The 15,833-nt window shown below is 49.0% G+C and overlaps 1 protein-coding gene across 4 annotated transcripts in view; it reads right to left on the bottom strand.

The window, feature by feature from the left end:
• Positions 1 to 14,795, bottom strand: part of FLNC (filamin C) — a 124,087-nt gene extending 109,292 nt beyond the window's left edge. For all 4 annotated transcript variants that reach the window (XM_083572451.1, XM_083572452.1, XM_083572453.1 and 1 more), the window contains exon 1: positions 13,870 to 14,795. In XM_083572451.1, coding sequence (XP_083428577.1) covers positions 13,870 to 14,224 — 355 coding nt within the window. In that variant the 5' untranslated portion in view covers positions 14,225 to 14,795. The remainder of the gene's footprint in view (positions 1 to 13,869) is intronic.
• Positions 14,796 to 15,833: the final 1,038 nt, after the last annotated feature.

Here is a 15,833-nt window from a genome sequence, read left to right as displayed (position 1 = left end):
TCTGGGGTTGCGGCGCTCATCTTGCTTTACTGGCCAAGGGAGCTGGTGTACAGCTTCCGGGTCATGTGGCCAGCATGACAAAGCCGCTTCTGGCAAAACCAGAGCAGCGTACAGAAACGCTGTTTACCTTCCCGCCGGAGCGATACCTACCGTATTTTTCACTCCATAAGACACACCATTTTCCTCCTAAAATGGCACAAAATGTGGTTACAAAGCACGGATCCACATGGATCCTCGGGATTTTTGCACTGGGTCACCCCAAATTCACCATCAGATCACATAGCATGTCCATGGCTGCAGCCTGCACCAAAAGAAATCACACATCCACTGTTTCGTGGGGCCGCAATGGCGCAAAAACGTTGTTACAAAGCATGGATCCACATGGATCCTCAGGATTTTTGCACTGGGCGACCCCAAACTCACCATCAAATCACATATCATGTCTGTGGCCACAGCATGAACCACAAAAATCAGACATCCACTGTTTCATTCAGAATATTTTTTTTCTTGTTTTCCTTCTCTAAAAACTGGGTGCGTCTTATAGTCAGGTGCGTCTTATGGAGCGAAAAATACAGTATTTATCTACTTGCACTGGTGTGCTTTTGAACTGCTAGGTTGGCAGGAGCAGGGACCGAGCAATGGGAGTTCACCCCATCGCGGGGATTCGAACCGCCGACCTTCTGATCGGCAAGTCCTAGGCTCTGTGGTTTAGACCACAGCACCTTATAGGCTTATAGAATTTCTTTCTTTACCCTGCAATCTGTCCTTTACCTATGAGAAGTCCTACCCCACTCGACCGGAACTGGCGCTACTGCAAGGAATACTTGTTCTGCATTGGTAAGAACTCAATCATTTGGCGTAGCGGCACCTTGGAACTTTGGAACTGCCCGCCTAGTGATATCAGGCAGGCGCCTTCGCTGTATTCCTTCCAGCGCCTTTGAGAAACATTCAAGAACTACACAACTTTTAGAAGACATCTGAAGGCAGCCCTGTTTTGGGAAGTTTTTAATGTTTGACGTTTTATTATGTTTTTATATTTTGCTAGAACCTGCTGCTGCTGCTGCTATTTAGCCAGCCTGCACAGATGCATAGAAAGTTGGTGAGGATTTTAATCTGTTTTATAGCGTTTTAACTTTTTGTTTGCTTGACAGCATCGTTGGTGACTGTGCTGCCCTGCCTCTGCAATTGGAGGCAGCAGTGCATCTGAATACCAGTTGGGGGAAAACCACAGGAGTTGGGTTCGAATCCTGCTTTCCCAGAAGAGGCACTGGGCTGGCCACTGTGAGAACAGGACGCTGGACTAGACGGGCCGTGGACCTGATCCAGCACGCTCCTCTTGACACAAGAAGCTGCCTTATACAGAGTCCATCGAGATCAGTATTGTCCATATTGACCAGGCTCTCCGGGATTTCAGCCGGCACACTCTCCCAGCCCTACCTGGAGGTGCTAGCAGGATTTGAATCTGGGACTCAACAATGTTGGGGTTGTCTAGAAAAAGCTCAGCAACTTTTGGGGTTCTCCTGGTTTTTTGAAATATGGCAACCCTAGCAGAGAAAGCAGAGACATCACCTTGCCAACAAAGGTCCGTCTAGTTCAAGCTATGGTTTTCCCTGTAGTGATGTATGGAAGTGAGAGCTGGACCATAAAGAGGGCTGATCGCCAAAGAATGGATGCTTTTGAATTCTGGTGCTGGAGGAGACTCTTGAGAGTCCCATGGACTGCAAGAAGATCAAACCTCTCCATTCTTAAGGAAATCAGCCCTGAGTGCTCACTGGAAGGACAGATCCTGAAGCTGAGGCTCCAAGACTTTGGCCACCTCATGAGAAGAGAAGACTCCCTGGAAAAGACCCTGATGGTGGGAAAGATGGAGGGCACAAGGAGAAGGGGACGACAGAGGACGAGATGGTGGGACAGTGTTCTCGAAGCTACCAGCCTGAGTTTGACCAAACTGCAGGAGGCAGCGGAAGACAGGCTTGCCTGGCGTGCTCTGGTCCAGGGGGACACGACTAAACGACTAAACAACGACAACCCTAGCTCATGTATGAGGCCAGGGAACGGGGAGGTCAGCCGTTACTAGAATGGGCACATCACAGCAGAGGCAAAATTTGAGGGGCTTCCCGATGGGCAGGTCAGTCTCTTGGCCTCTAGGGTGCCAGCCAGGCAATGCCAAGGTTGCCGCCCTTCCCCCGAGGCCGGGAGGAGACTCTGTTACCAAAGATAGACAATGGAGCGCAAATGCCTTTGCCGTGGAGTTTCGGGAATGCCTGGCATCTCCCAGAGGGAGCCCAGCTCCTCTCCTTCTATATATAAATACACACATACGCCCTGAGCTGGTGTGGAACTGCCTGGTTCCTGGGGAAATGGGCTGGATTGTAGAATTCTCGAGGGGCACCCAGCGGTCATCTAGTCCAACCCCGTTATGCAGGGGGGGTCGTCTTCTTTGCACAGGCGGCTGGTGGGACAGGGATTCTTAGGAGCTGTGGGTGGGTGCTTCTCTTAAAGAGATGGAGGGGGAAGAGATTCTCTTTGCATCTTAACTATTTGGTTCTCTTTGCATCTGAACCACCCAATTTTTGAATCAGTGTCCAAGCCAAAATGTGACTACAGTGGCACCTTGGTTCTCAAACAACTTGGAACCCAAACCCTGCAAACCCGGAAGTAAGTGTTCTGGTTTGCGAATGTTTTTTGGGAGCCAAACGTGCTGCGTTTTGAGTGCTACACTTCCGATTTGAGTGTTACGCTGAGGTCTGTCTGTTTTTGCTATTTATCTTGCGTTTTTGTCTTTGCAGCTCTTTTTTGTTTTGTTTTTGTGACCGTGTGGAACCCAGTTCAGCTACTGATGGATTGACTGCAGTACATCGTTTATAGCTTTCATTTTATGGATCAATGGTCTCGTTAGATAGTAAAATTCATATTAAATGGCTGTTTTTAAAAGCCTGGAACAGATTAATCCATTTTGCATTGCTTTCTATGGGAAAGCGCGCCCTGGTTTTGGAACGCTTTGGTTTTGGAACGGACTTCCAGAACGGATAAAGTTTGAGAACCAAGGTACCACTGTATTCCTATGAAAGCCACTCTTCCTTGAGTCTGTAGAACCATCGAATTGTACAGTTGGAAGGGACCCCAAGGATCATCTAGTCCACCCCCTGCAATGAAGGAACAGGCAGGTGATCGAACCTGCAACCTTGGCGTTATCAGCTCCACGCTCTAACCAGCTGAGCCATCCATCCATTGCGCCCCCATTTACTCGCCTTTTGTCTAATCTAAAACGCTGATGGGGAGATGCTCCAACCCCTGGATCTTTTTCCAGTGGCCTCTTTCTGAAGCTTTTCCAACTCCACAATACAGTGGTACCTTGATTCTCAAACTTAATCCATTCCAAAACCAGGCATATGCCTCCTGGCTGGGGAACCAAGGCTGAGCTTGGCAGTCCCTGTGTAATATTGCTTAAAAGCTGCCTGCACATTTACCATTTACAGTGTTATCTTGGTTCTCAAACTTAATCCGTTCCGGAAGTCCGTTCCAAAACCAAAGCGTTCCAAAACCAAGGCGCACTTTCCCATAGAAAGTAACAAAAAATGGATTAATCCGTTCCAGGCTTTTAAAAACAACCTCTAAAACAGCAATTTAACATTAATTTTACTCTCTGACGATACCATTGATCCATAAAATGAAAGCAATAAACAATGTACTGCAGTCACACAATCAATCCATCAGGAGCTGAACTGGGTTGCACACAGTCGCAAAAACGGGGAAAAAAAAGAGCCACAAAAACGCAAAATAAAGAGCAAAAACAGACAGACCCCAGCATAACACTCAAAACAGAAATGTGCCACTCAAAACGGAAGCGTGGCACTCAAAAGGGAGCACGTTCGGCTTCCAAAAAACATTCGCAAAGCGGAACACTTACTTCCGAGTTTGCAGCGTTTGGGTTCCAAGTTGTTTGAATACCAAGGCGTTTGAGAACCAAGGTACCACTGTACCCTTTCGGAGGCGAGGCAGCAAGAAGCGTACACATGGCTCTGAATCATAGCTGTCACCTTTTCCCTTTTCTTGCGAGAAATCCTATTCGGAATAAGGGAATTTCCCTTAAAAAAGGGGGAACGTTGACAGCTATGCTCTGAACGCAGATTTGCCTAACTGCGATTATGACAGCGGCTGTTTTGTTTCCAGTTCCTTTCCCAAGGATCACATGGAATCTGCCTTTTTAACACTGGGACGCTGTCTTTCTCCAGCTCTCTACTCTGTGTATCTGCTATATATATCTTGAGGCCAAAAAATCCGGGCTTCCAAAACGGCCTGGCCTCCCTCCTTCGCCTCCCCCTAACCCTGGCGCTGGCTCAGATGGGAACAGCTGTTTGGAATGGGCTACCAATGCGGTCATTGCTTCCTAGAATGTGATCTTATCAGAGGCCTGGGCAGGCGGTGGTAGGGGGAGCGAGAGAGAGAGAGAAAGGATGAGAGGAGGGTGGCGAAGGGCCGGGAGACCCACACAGAAGTACTTTTGCAGACCCAGCAGCCGTTCCCCCCAAGTGAAGCCAGGAATGACTGAGCTGGTCAGGAGTCGCTTGGCAGTGGGTCAAGACCCTGGCTTGGCTTGAAAGAGCAGCTGATTCCCCCAGCTGACGCTTTGCTCCAAAGACAGGACTGGGCGCCAAGCCCAAATGCCACCGCTGCGGGCACCGCAGAGGTCATGCAGACCAACCCGCTGGTCGGCCCCGGCTCACCGGCGCAGGATGTAACTGCAGCACTCTGGGAAATGGCTGCAGAGGGAAGGAGACCCCAACTTCCTGCCTTACAAGGGGTTAGACTAGATGAGACTCAAGGGTCCCTTCCTTTTTTTAATAATAATTTTTATTAATATTAACATATGAATTATAATACATACCACAAAACTTCACCACTTACACAATCTTTTTATGGACTCCCATGAGCACCTCTGATGATCCCCCGTTTTAACCACTTCTTATGCATTTCTTAAATTCATATTGCCTTTAATTATCATAACTAATCATCCTCCCCTTTATCCATTTTTGCAATAGTTCCAATAATTCACAAAACTTCTCGCAAACCTACAAACGTACTTTGATCATCACTATTACTTTTCAAATAGTCTGTAAATTTACACCAGTCTTCTGTGAATTTCTGGTTCCGCAGATTTTGAATCCTTCCTGTTAGTTTGTCTAATTCTGCATAGTCCATTAATTTCATCCTCCATTCTTCTTTCGTCAGTAATTCTTCTTGCTTCCATTTTTGTGCTAATAATATTCTTGCTGCCATCGTTGCGTATAAAAGCAGCTTACATTCTTTTCTATTTATATCGCTCCCCACAATGCCCTGTAAAAATGCTTCTGGTTTCTTTATGAATGTATATTTCAACATTTTTTTCATCTCATTATATATCGTTTCCCAGAAGCTTTTCACTTGAGACCCAGGGGTCCCTTCCAGCTCGAAATTCTGTGGTTTTTTAGTTTAGGGGGAAGGCAAGTAACAGGAGACGAGATAAGGTGTTTGTAAAAATCATGCCCGGCGTGCGGAAGGTGGATGGAGAGACGTTTCTCTCCCTCTCTCGTGGGCATCCGACAAAGCTGAATGTTGGAAGATTCGGGACAGATGGACTGTGGAACTCCCTGCTACAAGAGGTGATGGCCACCAACTTGGATGGCTTTAAAAGAGGATGAGACAAATTTGTGGAGCAGGAGAGGGCTGTCGATGGCTACTGGGCCTCATGGCTCTGCTCCAACGCTTCCTGGAAACCACAGGAGGAGAGAGAGATCTTGTGATCGAATCCTGCTTGCGGCCTAGGACCCATGTACCTACGGGACCGCCTCTCCTGCTATGCCCTGTGGAGGACCTTAAGGTCCACAAATGACAACACTTTGGAGGTCCCAAGCCGCAAGGTGGTTAGATTGGTCTCAACTAGGGCCAGGGCCTTTTCGGTACTGGCCCCAACTTGGTGGAACACTCTGTCCCAAGAGACCAGGGCCCTGCGGGACTTGACATCTTTCCGCAGGGCCTGCAAGACAGAGCTGTTCCACCTGGCCTTTGGTTTGGACTCTGTCTGACCCTTATGTTTCCCTCCCCTTATGGTTTTGATCTATGGGCTACTATTAAAATGAGGGTGCATTTTAAATTGCATTTTAACCTGTATTTTAAATTGTGGGGTTTCCCCCCCCTATTATGTTTTTATTGTAATCTTACTGGTGTTAGCCGCCCTGAGCCAGGCTCTGGCCGGGGACAGTGGGGTATAAATAAATTATTATTATTATTATTATTATTATTATTATTAAACAATATAATAACAAACAGCAGGACCAATTGTGCCCGGCTTGCACCATCGCTCTCTGCTCAGTAGCCGTGCCAAGGGGAGGGAGGGTTATAAATAAAATTTATTATTATATTATTATTACAGTGGTACCTCAGGTTAAGTATTTAATTCATTCCGTAGGTCCATACTTAACCTGAAACTGTTCTTAACCTGAAGCACCACTTTAGCTAATGGGGCCTCCTGCTGCCGCGCGATTTCTATTCTCATCCTGAAGCAATGTTCTTAACCCGAGGTACTATTTCTGGGTTAGCAGGGTCTGTAACCTGAAGCGCATGTAACCCGAGGTACCACTGTAAAGGAGTCTGTGACTTGTTGGCCGTTCTTTCTGGTCCCTTATGCACCTTATGCATTCTGAAGGAAATCAGCCCTGAGTGCTCACTGGAAGGACAGATCCTGAAGCTGAGGCTCCAAGACTTTGGTCCCCTCATGAGAAGAGAAGACTCCCTGGAAAAGACCCTGATGTTGGGAAAGATGGAGGGCACAAGGAGAAGGGGACGACAGAGGACGAGATGGTGGGACGGTGTTCTCGAAGCCACCAGCATGAGTTTGACCAAACTGCGGGAGGCAGTGGAAGACAGAAGTGCCTGGCGTGCTCTGGTCCAGGGGGTCACAAAGAGTCGAACATGACTAAACGACTAAACAACAACATGCACCTGACTGTCACCCCTGAGAAGCCAGCGCTGCTGTGCTCCAAACGGGCCGCCACTGGCCAGATCCAGGCTGCTGGCTCAGCTTGTTGTTGACCCTTGCGCCAGCTGTGCGCAGGGGCCCTAATCCGCTTAAAGAGAGAAATTCCCACACTGGGCTGGCGCGGACCAAGGCTGGCACCGCACAGCTGCCTCCCCGTGAACTTGAGCAGAAACCTTATTATTGCTATTATGGTTTATGGAAAAAATATTTAAAAGAACTTGAGCAGAAAGCAAGCCGTGGTGGGACTGTAGAGGGGCACTCGAGACCCCCAACCCCCTCCCTCCGCTTGCCCCCCACCGCCAGCCAAGGAAAACATAGGGGAACAATTCGTGTTGACAGGAGTCCAGCCTTATGAGGTCTCCCTGCCCACCAAGCCGCTTGGCTTCTCTCCATCCTGTTCTGCACAGTCGAGCACATTTCCTTTCAAAGGGAGAGAGGGATGTTTGGCAGAGCTCCTCTCCTTCCCTCCCTCTCTCCCCCCGCCACCCCCCCCCCCGCAAAAAATGCCAATACAGGCAAAGCAGACTGAGCAGAGCAAAGCAATGAAGACGTGAAGAGTGTCTGGAGGCGGTTGGAGGACGGATGGCGGCTAACAGATTGAGGCTGAATCCTGACAAGACAGAAGTACTGTTTTGGGGGGAGAGGAGGCGGGCGGGTGTGGGGGACTCCCTGGTCCTGAATGGGGCAACTGTGCCCCTGAAGGACCAGGTGCACAGCCTGGGAGTCATTCTGGACTCACAGCTGTCCATGGAGGTGCAGGTCAGTTCTGTGTCCAGGGCAGCTGTCTGCCAGCTCCATCTGGTACGCAGGATGAGACCCTCCCTGCCCACAGACTGTCTTGCCAGAGTGGTGGATGCTCTTGTTATCTCCCGCTTGGACTACTGCAATGCGTTCTATGTGGGGCTACCTTTGAAGGTGATCCAGAAACTGCAACTAATCCAGAATGCGGCAGCTAGACTGGTGACTGGGAGCGGCCGCCGAGACCACATAACACCGGTCTTGAAAGACCTCCATTGGCTCCCAGTACATTTCCAAGCACAATTCAAAGTGTTGGTGCTGACCTTTAAAGCCCTAAATGGCCTCGGTCCAGTATACCTGAAGGAGCGTCTCCACACACATCGTTCTGCCCAGACACTGAGATCCAGCACCGAGGGCCTTCTGGCGGTTCCCTCATTGTGAGAAGTGAGGTTTCAGGGAACCGGGCAGAGGGCCTTCTCGGTGGTGGCGCCTGCCTTGTGAATGCCCTCCCACCAGATGTCAAAACTAATATTATCTCATCTCCAGCTGAAATTAACCAGTGTACAGTTATAATTTTTCTGTAGTTAACTGAATACAGTCAAACAGTTGAGATAATCAGTCAGAAGGCGAAAAAATGCAATTTCAGCTGGAGATGAGGAAACTGGAATTAGCAGCTATGGAGAATCAAAATAATAGTAATAACACCAGTAGTCAGTGTGCATGCACATGAAAGCTCATACCAATAACAAACTTAGTTGGTGTAAGGTTGTACACTCTTGTAAAATCAGGAAACCACATCCTTGACAAACATCCTGGCTAGTAGACACTGAAATCTTGTCCCCTGTTGGCCAAGGGAAATTTGGCAGCCGAAACTGCCACCATGGAAATATCAGCTTTCTATGAGGCTGCATGTGGGTTTGCTTGTTTTAAGTTTCTAGCCCTCAGGGCTGCAGGAGAGTGGCATTCAAATCTGTGAACGGTGCCTTGCAAAAAGGAAGAAAGTAGGATAGTTAATTTTTTTTTGCAGGGGACCAATAGTCTGCAGAGACGCTTATACACAGACCCCCAGCCCCGTGACCGACTGAAGCCAAGCCAAATAAATTGTTGAGGGAGTCCAAATATGCGCAGAAACATCATTATTCCTTGTGTTATTTATTCAGGCTGCTGGATTTGGCTGATCTTGGCACAGAGTCGTGTAAATAGCCTATTCATCTCTCGCCTCTCCCGTTCCTTCCTTCTACCTTGACCCCAGTCTCCCCCTTGGCTTATCACAAGTGAAGGCCGCTGACAAGGATGGCTTGAAAAGAGGGAACAGATGATTTCTGGACGATATGCCGGTCAGTGGCTACAAGGCACTAGGGCTATGTCCTCCCCTCCACTCTTGGAAGCGGCAACTCCTCTCAACAAGCAGTCTTAGAAACTCAGAAATATAAGTTGGGAGCCAAACGGCTCTGTAAACAAAGCTGGCAGTCGCCAAAACAGAACGTCTAGTTGCCATTTGGGGGCAAGGCTCTTATTTTTCAAATGATGTACTGACTGCGATTAATTGTCACTTAAACATCTGGCTAGATCAGATGACAGCCTTGAGCTCGGTTAAAAGCTTTGAGAGCCCAGAGATGAAAAGTCGCTTGATCCAGGGACAATCCACATATATATTGGCTAATAATAATAATAATAATTTATTATTTATACCCCGCCCATCTGGCTGGGTTTCCCCAGCCACTCTGGGCGGCTCCCAATCAAGTGTTAAAAACAATACAGCGTTAAATATTAAAAACTTCCCTAAACAGGGCTGCTTTCAGATGTCTTTTAAAGATAGGATAGCTGCTTATTTCCTTCACATCTGAAGGGAGGGTGTTCCACAGGGTGGGCGCCACTACCGAGAAGGCCCTCTGTCTGGTTCCCTGTAACCTCACTTCTCACAATGAGGGAACCGCCAGAAGGCCCTCCAACCTGGACCTCAGTGTCCGGGCTGAACGATGGGGGTGGAGACATCTGACATCTTTTTCTTAATGGGGACACAGACCATTCATAACGTGGGAATATTCTTCCCATCCGTGAGCAAGGCAGTGGGGTGGGGTCAGCAAAGACAAGAGGCAACCATTCATACAGGGAACCAGGCAGAGGGCCTTCTCGGTGGTGGCGCCCGCCCTGTGGAACTCCCTCCCACCAGATGTCAAAGAGAACAACAACTACCAGACTTTTAGAAGACATCTGAAGGCAGCCCTGTTCAGGGAAGCTTTTAATGTCTAATGCATTACCGTATTTTAATATTGTGTTGGAAGCCACCCAGAGTGGCTGGAGAAGCCCAGCCAGATGGGTGGGGTATAAATAATAAATTATTATTATTATTACTCTAAGGTGGTTCACTGCTCCTGCATACACTGCGCAGAGAGTGAGTTTTTGTTTCCTGAAATTCATTCCGATTGTGCAGGTAAAATAGAACGGATAGAATTCTGCAGGGTGTGGGATGAGGGTGTGAAAACAGTCCCGGTCCAAGGACCCCCCAGGCATGCACCTCCAGGTGGTGGAGAATTCAGGCACCATCCTGGCACCCGGGCATCTTCACTCAGCCGAAAGCGACCGAAAGCCAGGTGCAAAATGCGCCTGGAGAATTTCGAACGCTGGGAGCAAAAGTGGGAGAAGGCTGTTGCTCTCATTTCCTACTTGCTAGCTTCCCGCTGGGGCATCTGATTGGCTGCTGTAGGAACAGGAGGCAGGAACCGATGAGCTTCTGGCCTGATCCAGAACAGGGCCAGACTTTGGTAATATGGCTCCCTGAGCGAGGACAAAATTTGGCGCCCCCACCTTAAATATTTATTATTTTCACACTAATTCCTTTGGGTACAGTTGGTTTTCTATTGAACTTCTCAGAAGGTGCCCATATAAATATAGCTGCTATTATTATTATTATTATTGGGACGCGGGTGGCGCTGTGGGTTAAACCATTGAGCCTAGAACTTGCTGATCAGAAGGTCAGCGGTTCGAATCCCTGCGACGGGGTGAGCTCCTGTTGCTCGGTCCCTGCTCCTGCCAACCTAGCAGTTTGAAAGCACGTCAAAGTGCAAGTAGATAAATAGGTACCACTCTGGCGGGAAGGTAAACGGTGTTTCCGTGCGCTGCTCTGGTTCTCCAGAAGTGGCTTAGTCATGCTGGCCACATGACCCGGAAGCTGTACGCCGGCTCCCTCGGCCAGTAAAGCGAGATGAGCGCTGAAATCCCAGAGTCGGCCACAACTGGACCTGATGGTCAGGGGTCCCTTTACCTTTATTATCATCATCATCATCATCATCATTTTGTGCCCCCTCGGCTCAGCACCTTGTGTGGGGGAACTTCCCGCAACATCCTAAATCCAGTGCTATCCGGTAGCAAATTTAGACTGCAAGCTGCTTGCGTCAGAGGAAAGCCTTCGGTTTATTCAACTCTAATAAGCACAGCAGTGGTAATAATAATCATAATTACAGGGGGTGGGGGCGACTTAGCTCGGTCTATAAGCCCAAGTTCGGCTGGGCAAATGATTCATTGCATTTACCTTATATCCCACTTTATTCTCCCAGGAGCTCAAAGTGGCTTACATGGTTCTGCCTTTCCCCTCGTTTCTAATCCCCAAAACAGCCCTGCGAGGTAGGCCAAGCTGAGAGGCAGTGACCGGCACCCAGAGGACACCCCAGGGGGCTTCATGAAGCCAAGTGGAGATCTGAACCCTGGTCTCACCCGGGTTGTAGTCTGACACTCTAAGCTAGACTGGGGACTGGGAGCGGCCGCCGAGACCTTATAACACCGGTCTTGAAAGACCTATACTGGCTCCTAGTACGTTTCCGAACACAATTCAAAGTGTTGGCGCTGACCTTGAAAGCCCTAAATGGCCCCGGCCCAGTAGACCTGAAGGAGTGTCTCCACCCCCATCGTTCTGCCGGGACACTGAGGTCCAGCTCCGGGGACCTTCTGGCGGTTCCCTCGCTGCGAGAAGCCAAGTTACAGGGAACCAGGCACAGGGCCTTCTCGGTGGTGGCGCCCGCCCTGTGAAACGCCCTCCCACCAGATGTCAAAGAGGAAAACAACCACCAGACTTTTAGAAGACATCTGAAGGCAGCCCTCTTTAGGGAAGCTTTTAATGTTTAATAGGTTATTGTATTTTAGTGTTCTGTTGGAAGCCGCCCAGAGTGGCTGGGGAATCCCAGCCAGATGGGTGGGATATAAATAATAAATTATTATTATTATTATTATTATTATTATTATTATTATTATTAACCACTACACTTTACAGCTGCCAGGGAAAAAAGCTTAAGGCTTAAGCCTTGGGAAGTTCAGAATCAGCAAGGGGAAGTATGTAAAACCTTCCTGCCGCTGCAATAAGAGAGAGCAGAGAGTCATCATCCCCATAGGCCCAGGATTCAGAGGCCCCTCATATTCTGAATTCTTCTGCCCCACACTGCAATAGCCAAGGAACTTGGGAGATGTATCTCCCCATTCTGGGAGACCAGGTACCTCTTGCTGTTAGACAACTGCAGCTCTATAATATTTTGTGCAATATATAATCATAGAACCACGAGCGTCACTCTGTCCAGCTCCCTGCAGCCCAGGAATCTTCTGTTATTTTTAATTAGATTTGCATACCACCCTTCATCCGAAGATCTCAGGGCAGTTTCGCAGCATAAAAACACAAGACAGAAACACGAAACCCCTCATCAAAAGCAAGAATGAGAACTACAAACCAATAACCCCGTTTCCCACAAACACGTTTAAAAGGATACAGGATGTGTACGTACAATAACCCTGAAAGGTAGGCAGCTCTTATCACCACACTTAATTGATGCTACAAAAAACAGCATAAAATACAGTATAAAACGTGAATAACAATAAAATCAGAAAACATCAATTTAGGGGGGAAATCCATCCAATAAACATTAGGTGATCACCAGGGCTAGCTGGCTAAATTAGTCCTATTTGGGCCAGCGAGGAGAATTAGATGTGGGATCCCAGAGCCGGTAATCTTCATAAAAAGGGGAATTTCTTTCGACTGTGGTCTGAATATTATGTGGCACCCTTGATGGTGCTAGTTCCACAGATCAAACTGGTCTAGCGAGAGTCAACTGGTCCCAAGCTTTATGTACTAATAGTAACATCTTGATCCTGGCCTTGCAAATGGGCAAGCAGTGTTTATTATCTGCAGACCCCTGCATTCTCTTGAGCAAACAACCACAAAATCTCTCAGTGCCGCAGTGTATTTTCAATAGATTCATATTAACATCAGAAGACCCACAAGCAGGAAAGACCATCACTCTCCTCTCCCGCAGAATCCAGAATCCATTGCTCCCCTGACCACGGCCAAGAGGAACTCTGTCTAACCCAGAGAACTTCCATCCCATCTGAAGCTGCTCCGATAAAGTGCTCATTTTGAAGCTCCGCCTCTCTGGGACCGACTAAGCAGCAGCAGCAGCTGCGTATGCAACCGTGTAATCCCTCTTTCGGCCGGGACTAAGTAGCGCTCTGTGTAACCTGGGAAGCTGGCGGCCCATCAGAGGATAGCCTCCCCGCAAAAGCTGCCAGCTGTCCTTTTTTGCAAGAAACCTAACATGCAAACTGGGCAGTAAGAAACCAGCGCTAATACCTGTCTCTTTATAAATAAAATATTTGTGCCGTAAAAATATATATCAAAGCGGTTCGCAGGAATAGCAACAGAAAACCACACCATAAATACCATTAAGATTTTTTTAAACAACAACAACAGCAACAACCAAATGTCCATTCTGAATTCCCTGGACAGGCCTGGAGGCGGAGAAAAGTTTCCAGCGGGCGTGTGAAAGTTGGCACAGAGGGCGCCTGCTGCCCTTGCCCTTAGCTCTCGCAGACCAAGAAACCTGTGTAACGCCGGAAGACGCAGCCACAAACCCGCTTCCGCTGCCAAACCGTTTTCCACGCGCCCCTCTCCAAGACAGGCACACACACAGACCCTGCGCGCGCGCGCCTCCTCCCGGGTCCACACCCCCTTGATCGCTAGTGAGGAGTGGGGCGCGTAGAAATGTGGGGCTGGAAAGCTACCCCCCCCGGGGGATCCCCCACCCTCGCCCCCTCCTCCTGCCAGGGCGCATCCCCCTCCTCCAGCAACTCACCGATGGAGACCAGCTTGATGTGTTCCCGGTCGAGGAACTCCAGCGCCACCGAGACGTTCTCCAGTTTCATCTGCCTGAAGTTGGGGCGCGCGTGGTACTTTCGGTACATCTTCTTCTGGCTCAGGACCTCGAGGAGACCGATGAGCTTCAGCCCGTCGCTCAGGTCCTTCTGCAAGTCGCCGATGCGCTTGTTCATGCATTTGAGGTGTTCGTTGCACCAGCGCGTAAAAGTGTTCTGCTGAATCTTCTTCCAGGGCGCGTCTTCGGCCAGGTCTTTCTCCGTGGCCGGCATCTCCTCCTGCTCCTCTTGATAATAAGTTTGGGGGGCCTGGTCGTAGTAACTGTTGCTATTCATCCTGAATGATTGTTATTTTGTTTCGGGAAGGAAGGAAGCGGGTCTGTCGGTTCAGAGAGAGCAGCTCCGAAAAAGGAGAGCGAAGGAGCGCGAGCGAAAGGGACGAGGAGAGACCAAAATCCAAGCGGCGCAAGAAGTTGCTCGCGGCAAGTTGGGATCGACTAGCGGGGGGTGAAATTGAGCAGACCGAAGAGGAGGAAGAAAGGGCTCGAAACCCACCTTGTTTGTTTTAAATTGGGGAGCGGGGGGGGTTTCTTCCTGGGGTCTCCAACTTTCCTTCCCAAAATCCAGAGGCGCGGCGCTTCGCCCCGAAGCGGGTGAAAACAGTATCCAGAAAACGGATCAGCGAGGGTGGAGAAAATTAATCCACAAAAGCGGGCTGGGCTGCTGCTTCTATTTTCTTTTGTTTCCCTTTTCTGATTCCTTCTTCCTTTCAGCTGGGATTTCGGAGGCAAGCGAAGAGGCGAGGCGAGAAAAGACAGGCAGGGAGGACAGCGGAGAGAAAGAGAGAGAAAAGAGGGCGTGTGTTGCGAGTTTTCCTGGCTCATTCAAAAGTGGAAGGTCCGGGGCAAAGGAGGGGTTTTTAAAAAGCTTTCCCCCACCCCACCCCTCGCCCCCCAACCGACCAACCAGCCACCCCCTTGTTCCACGTCAGGAGGAAGGACTCCGAGGAATGCCTGCGCTGTGACCATATACAACGATGAGATGAGTAACTGGCTCCCAATCGCCCCCTGAGATAATTCAGGAGCTGTGGATTGGGCGCTATGGATAGCAAAGGGGCAGGGATTGGCTCTGCCAGGAGCAGATCTCTCCCCCCCCCCCCACCCGTTACAAACTCCAAACTGCTCTACACCCCCCTCCAACCCAACCCACTTCTTCAGGCTGGAAAGTCAGGGATGTATCAGTTGCTATTTTTAAGATTTCCCCCCCCAGTCCACAAATGGGGGGGTTGGATATTGTTAGGATTTGTCTTCTCTTGAATATGGGAAGGGGAGGGGAGCAGCAGCCGGCCTCTGGCCTCAGTTCTTTGGATCCAATGGCTGCTAGAAAGGGGGGGGGGAGTTTAAATGGGGGAGTTGTGGGGGGGCGCAAAAGGCTTGTTGGGGGCGGGCGCAGAACTGTAAGATGGGGAATCGGATGTGCCTTTGAAAGCCCACCTGATTAAATTCAGGGGAACCAATAATAATAATAATAATAATAATAATAATAATAATAATAATAAATTTTATTTATACCCCGCCCTCCCCGGCCAAAACCCAGCTCAGGGCAGCTAACACCAGGTATAAAAACGATTGATTAAAATACAACTTAAAATTAAGTACAACATTAAAATGCAGCCACATTTCAGTAGAAACTCAAATCAAAAACTTTTGGGGATGAAAATGTCAAATCTTCACCAAGGCCAACTATCCAGACTGGTCCTACGTGGGCCAGAAAAAAGCCAGGGAAGTCCCCAAAGAGGAGTTCCATCACAGAAGGAGAAAGGAAAAAGGAAAGAGGGGGAGGGGATCAAGTTGATTCCAAGCCAAAGGCGAGGTGGAGTGTCCATACACACACACACACACACAAACACACAAAGTGGGTTCAGAATGACTGAGCATCTTGAACC

Source organism: Podarcis filfolensis (genome assembly GCF_964270895.1).
Source record: "Podarcis filfolensis genome assembly, chromosome: 10".
Taxonomy (NCBI): Eukaryota; Metazoa; Chordata; class Lepidosauria; order Squamata; family Lacertidae; genus Podarcis; species Podarcis filfolensis.
This window is presented reverse-complemented; position numbering and strand designations above follow the sequence as displayed.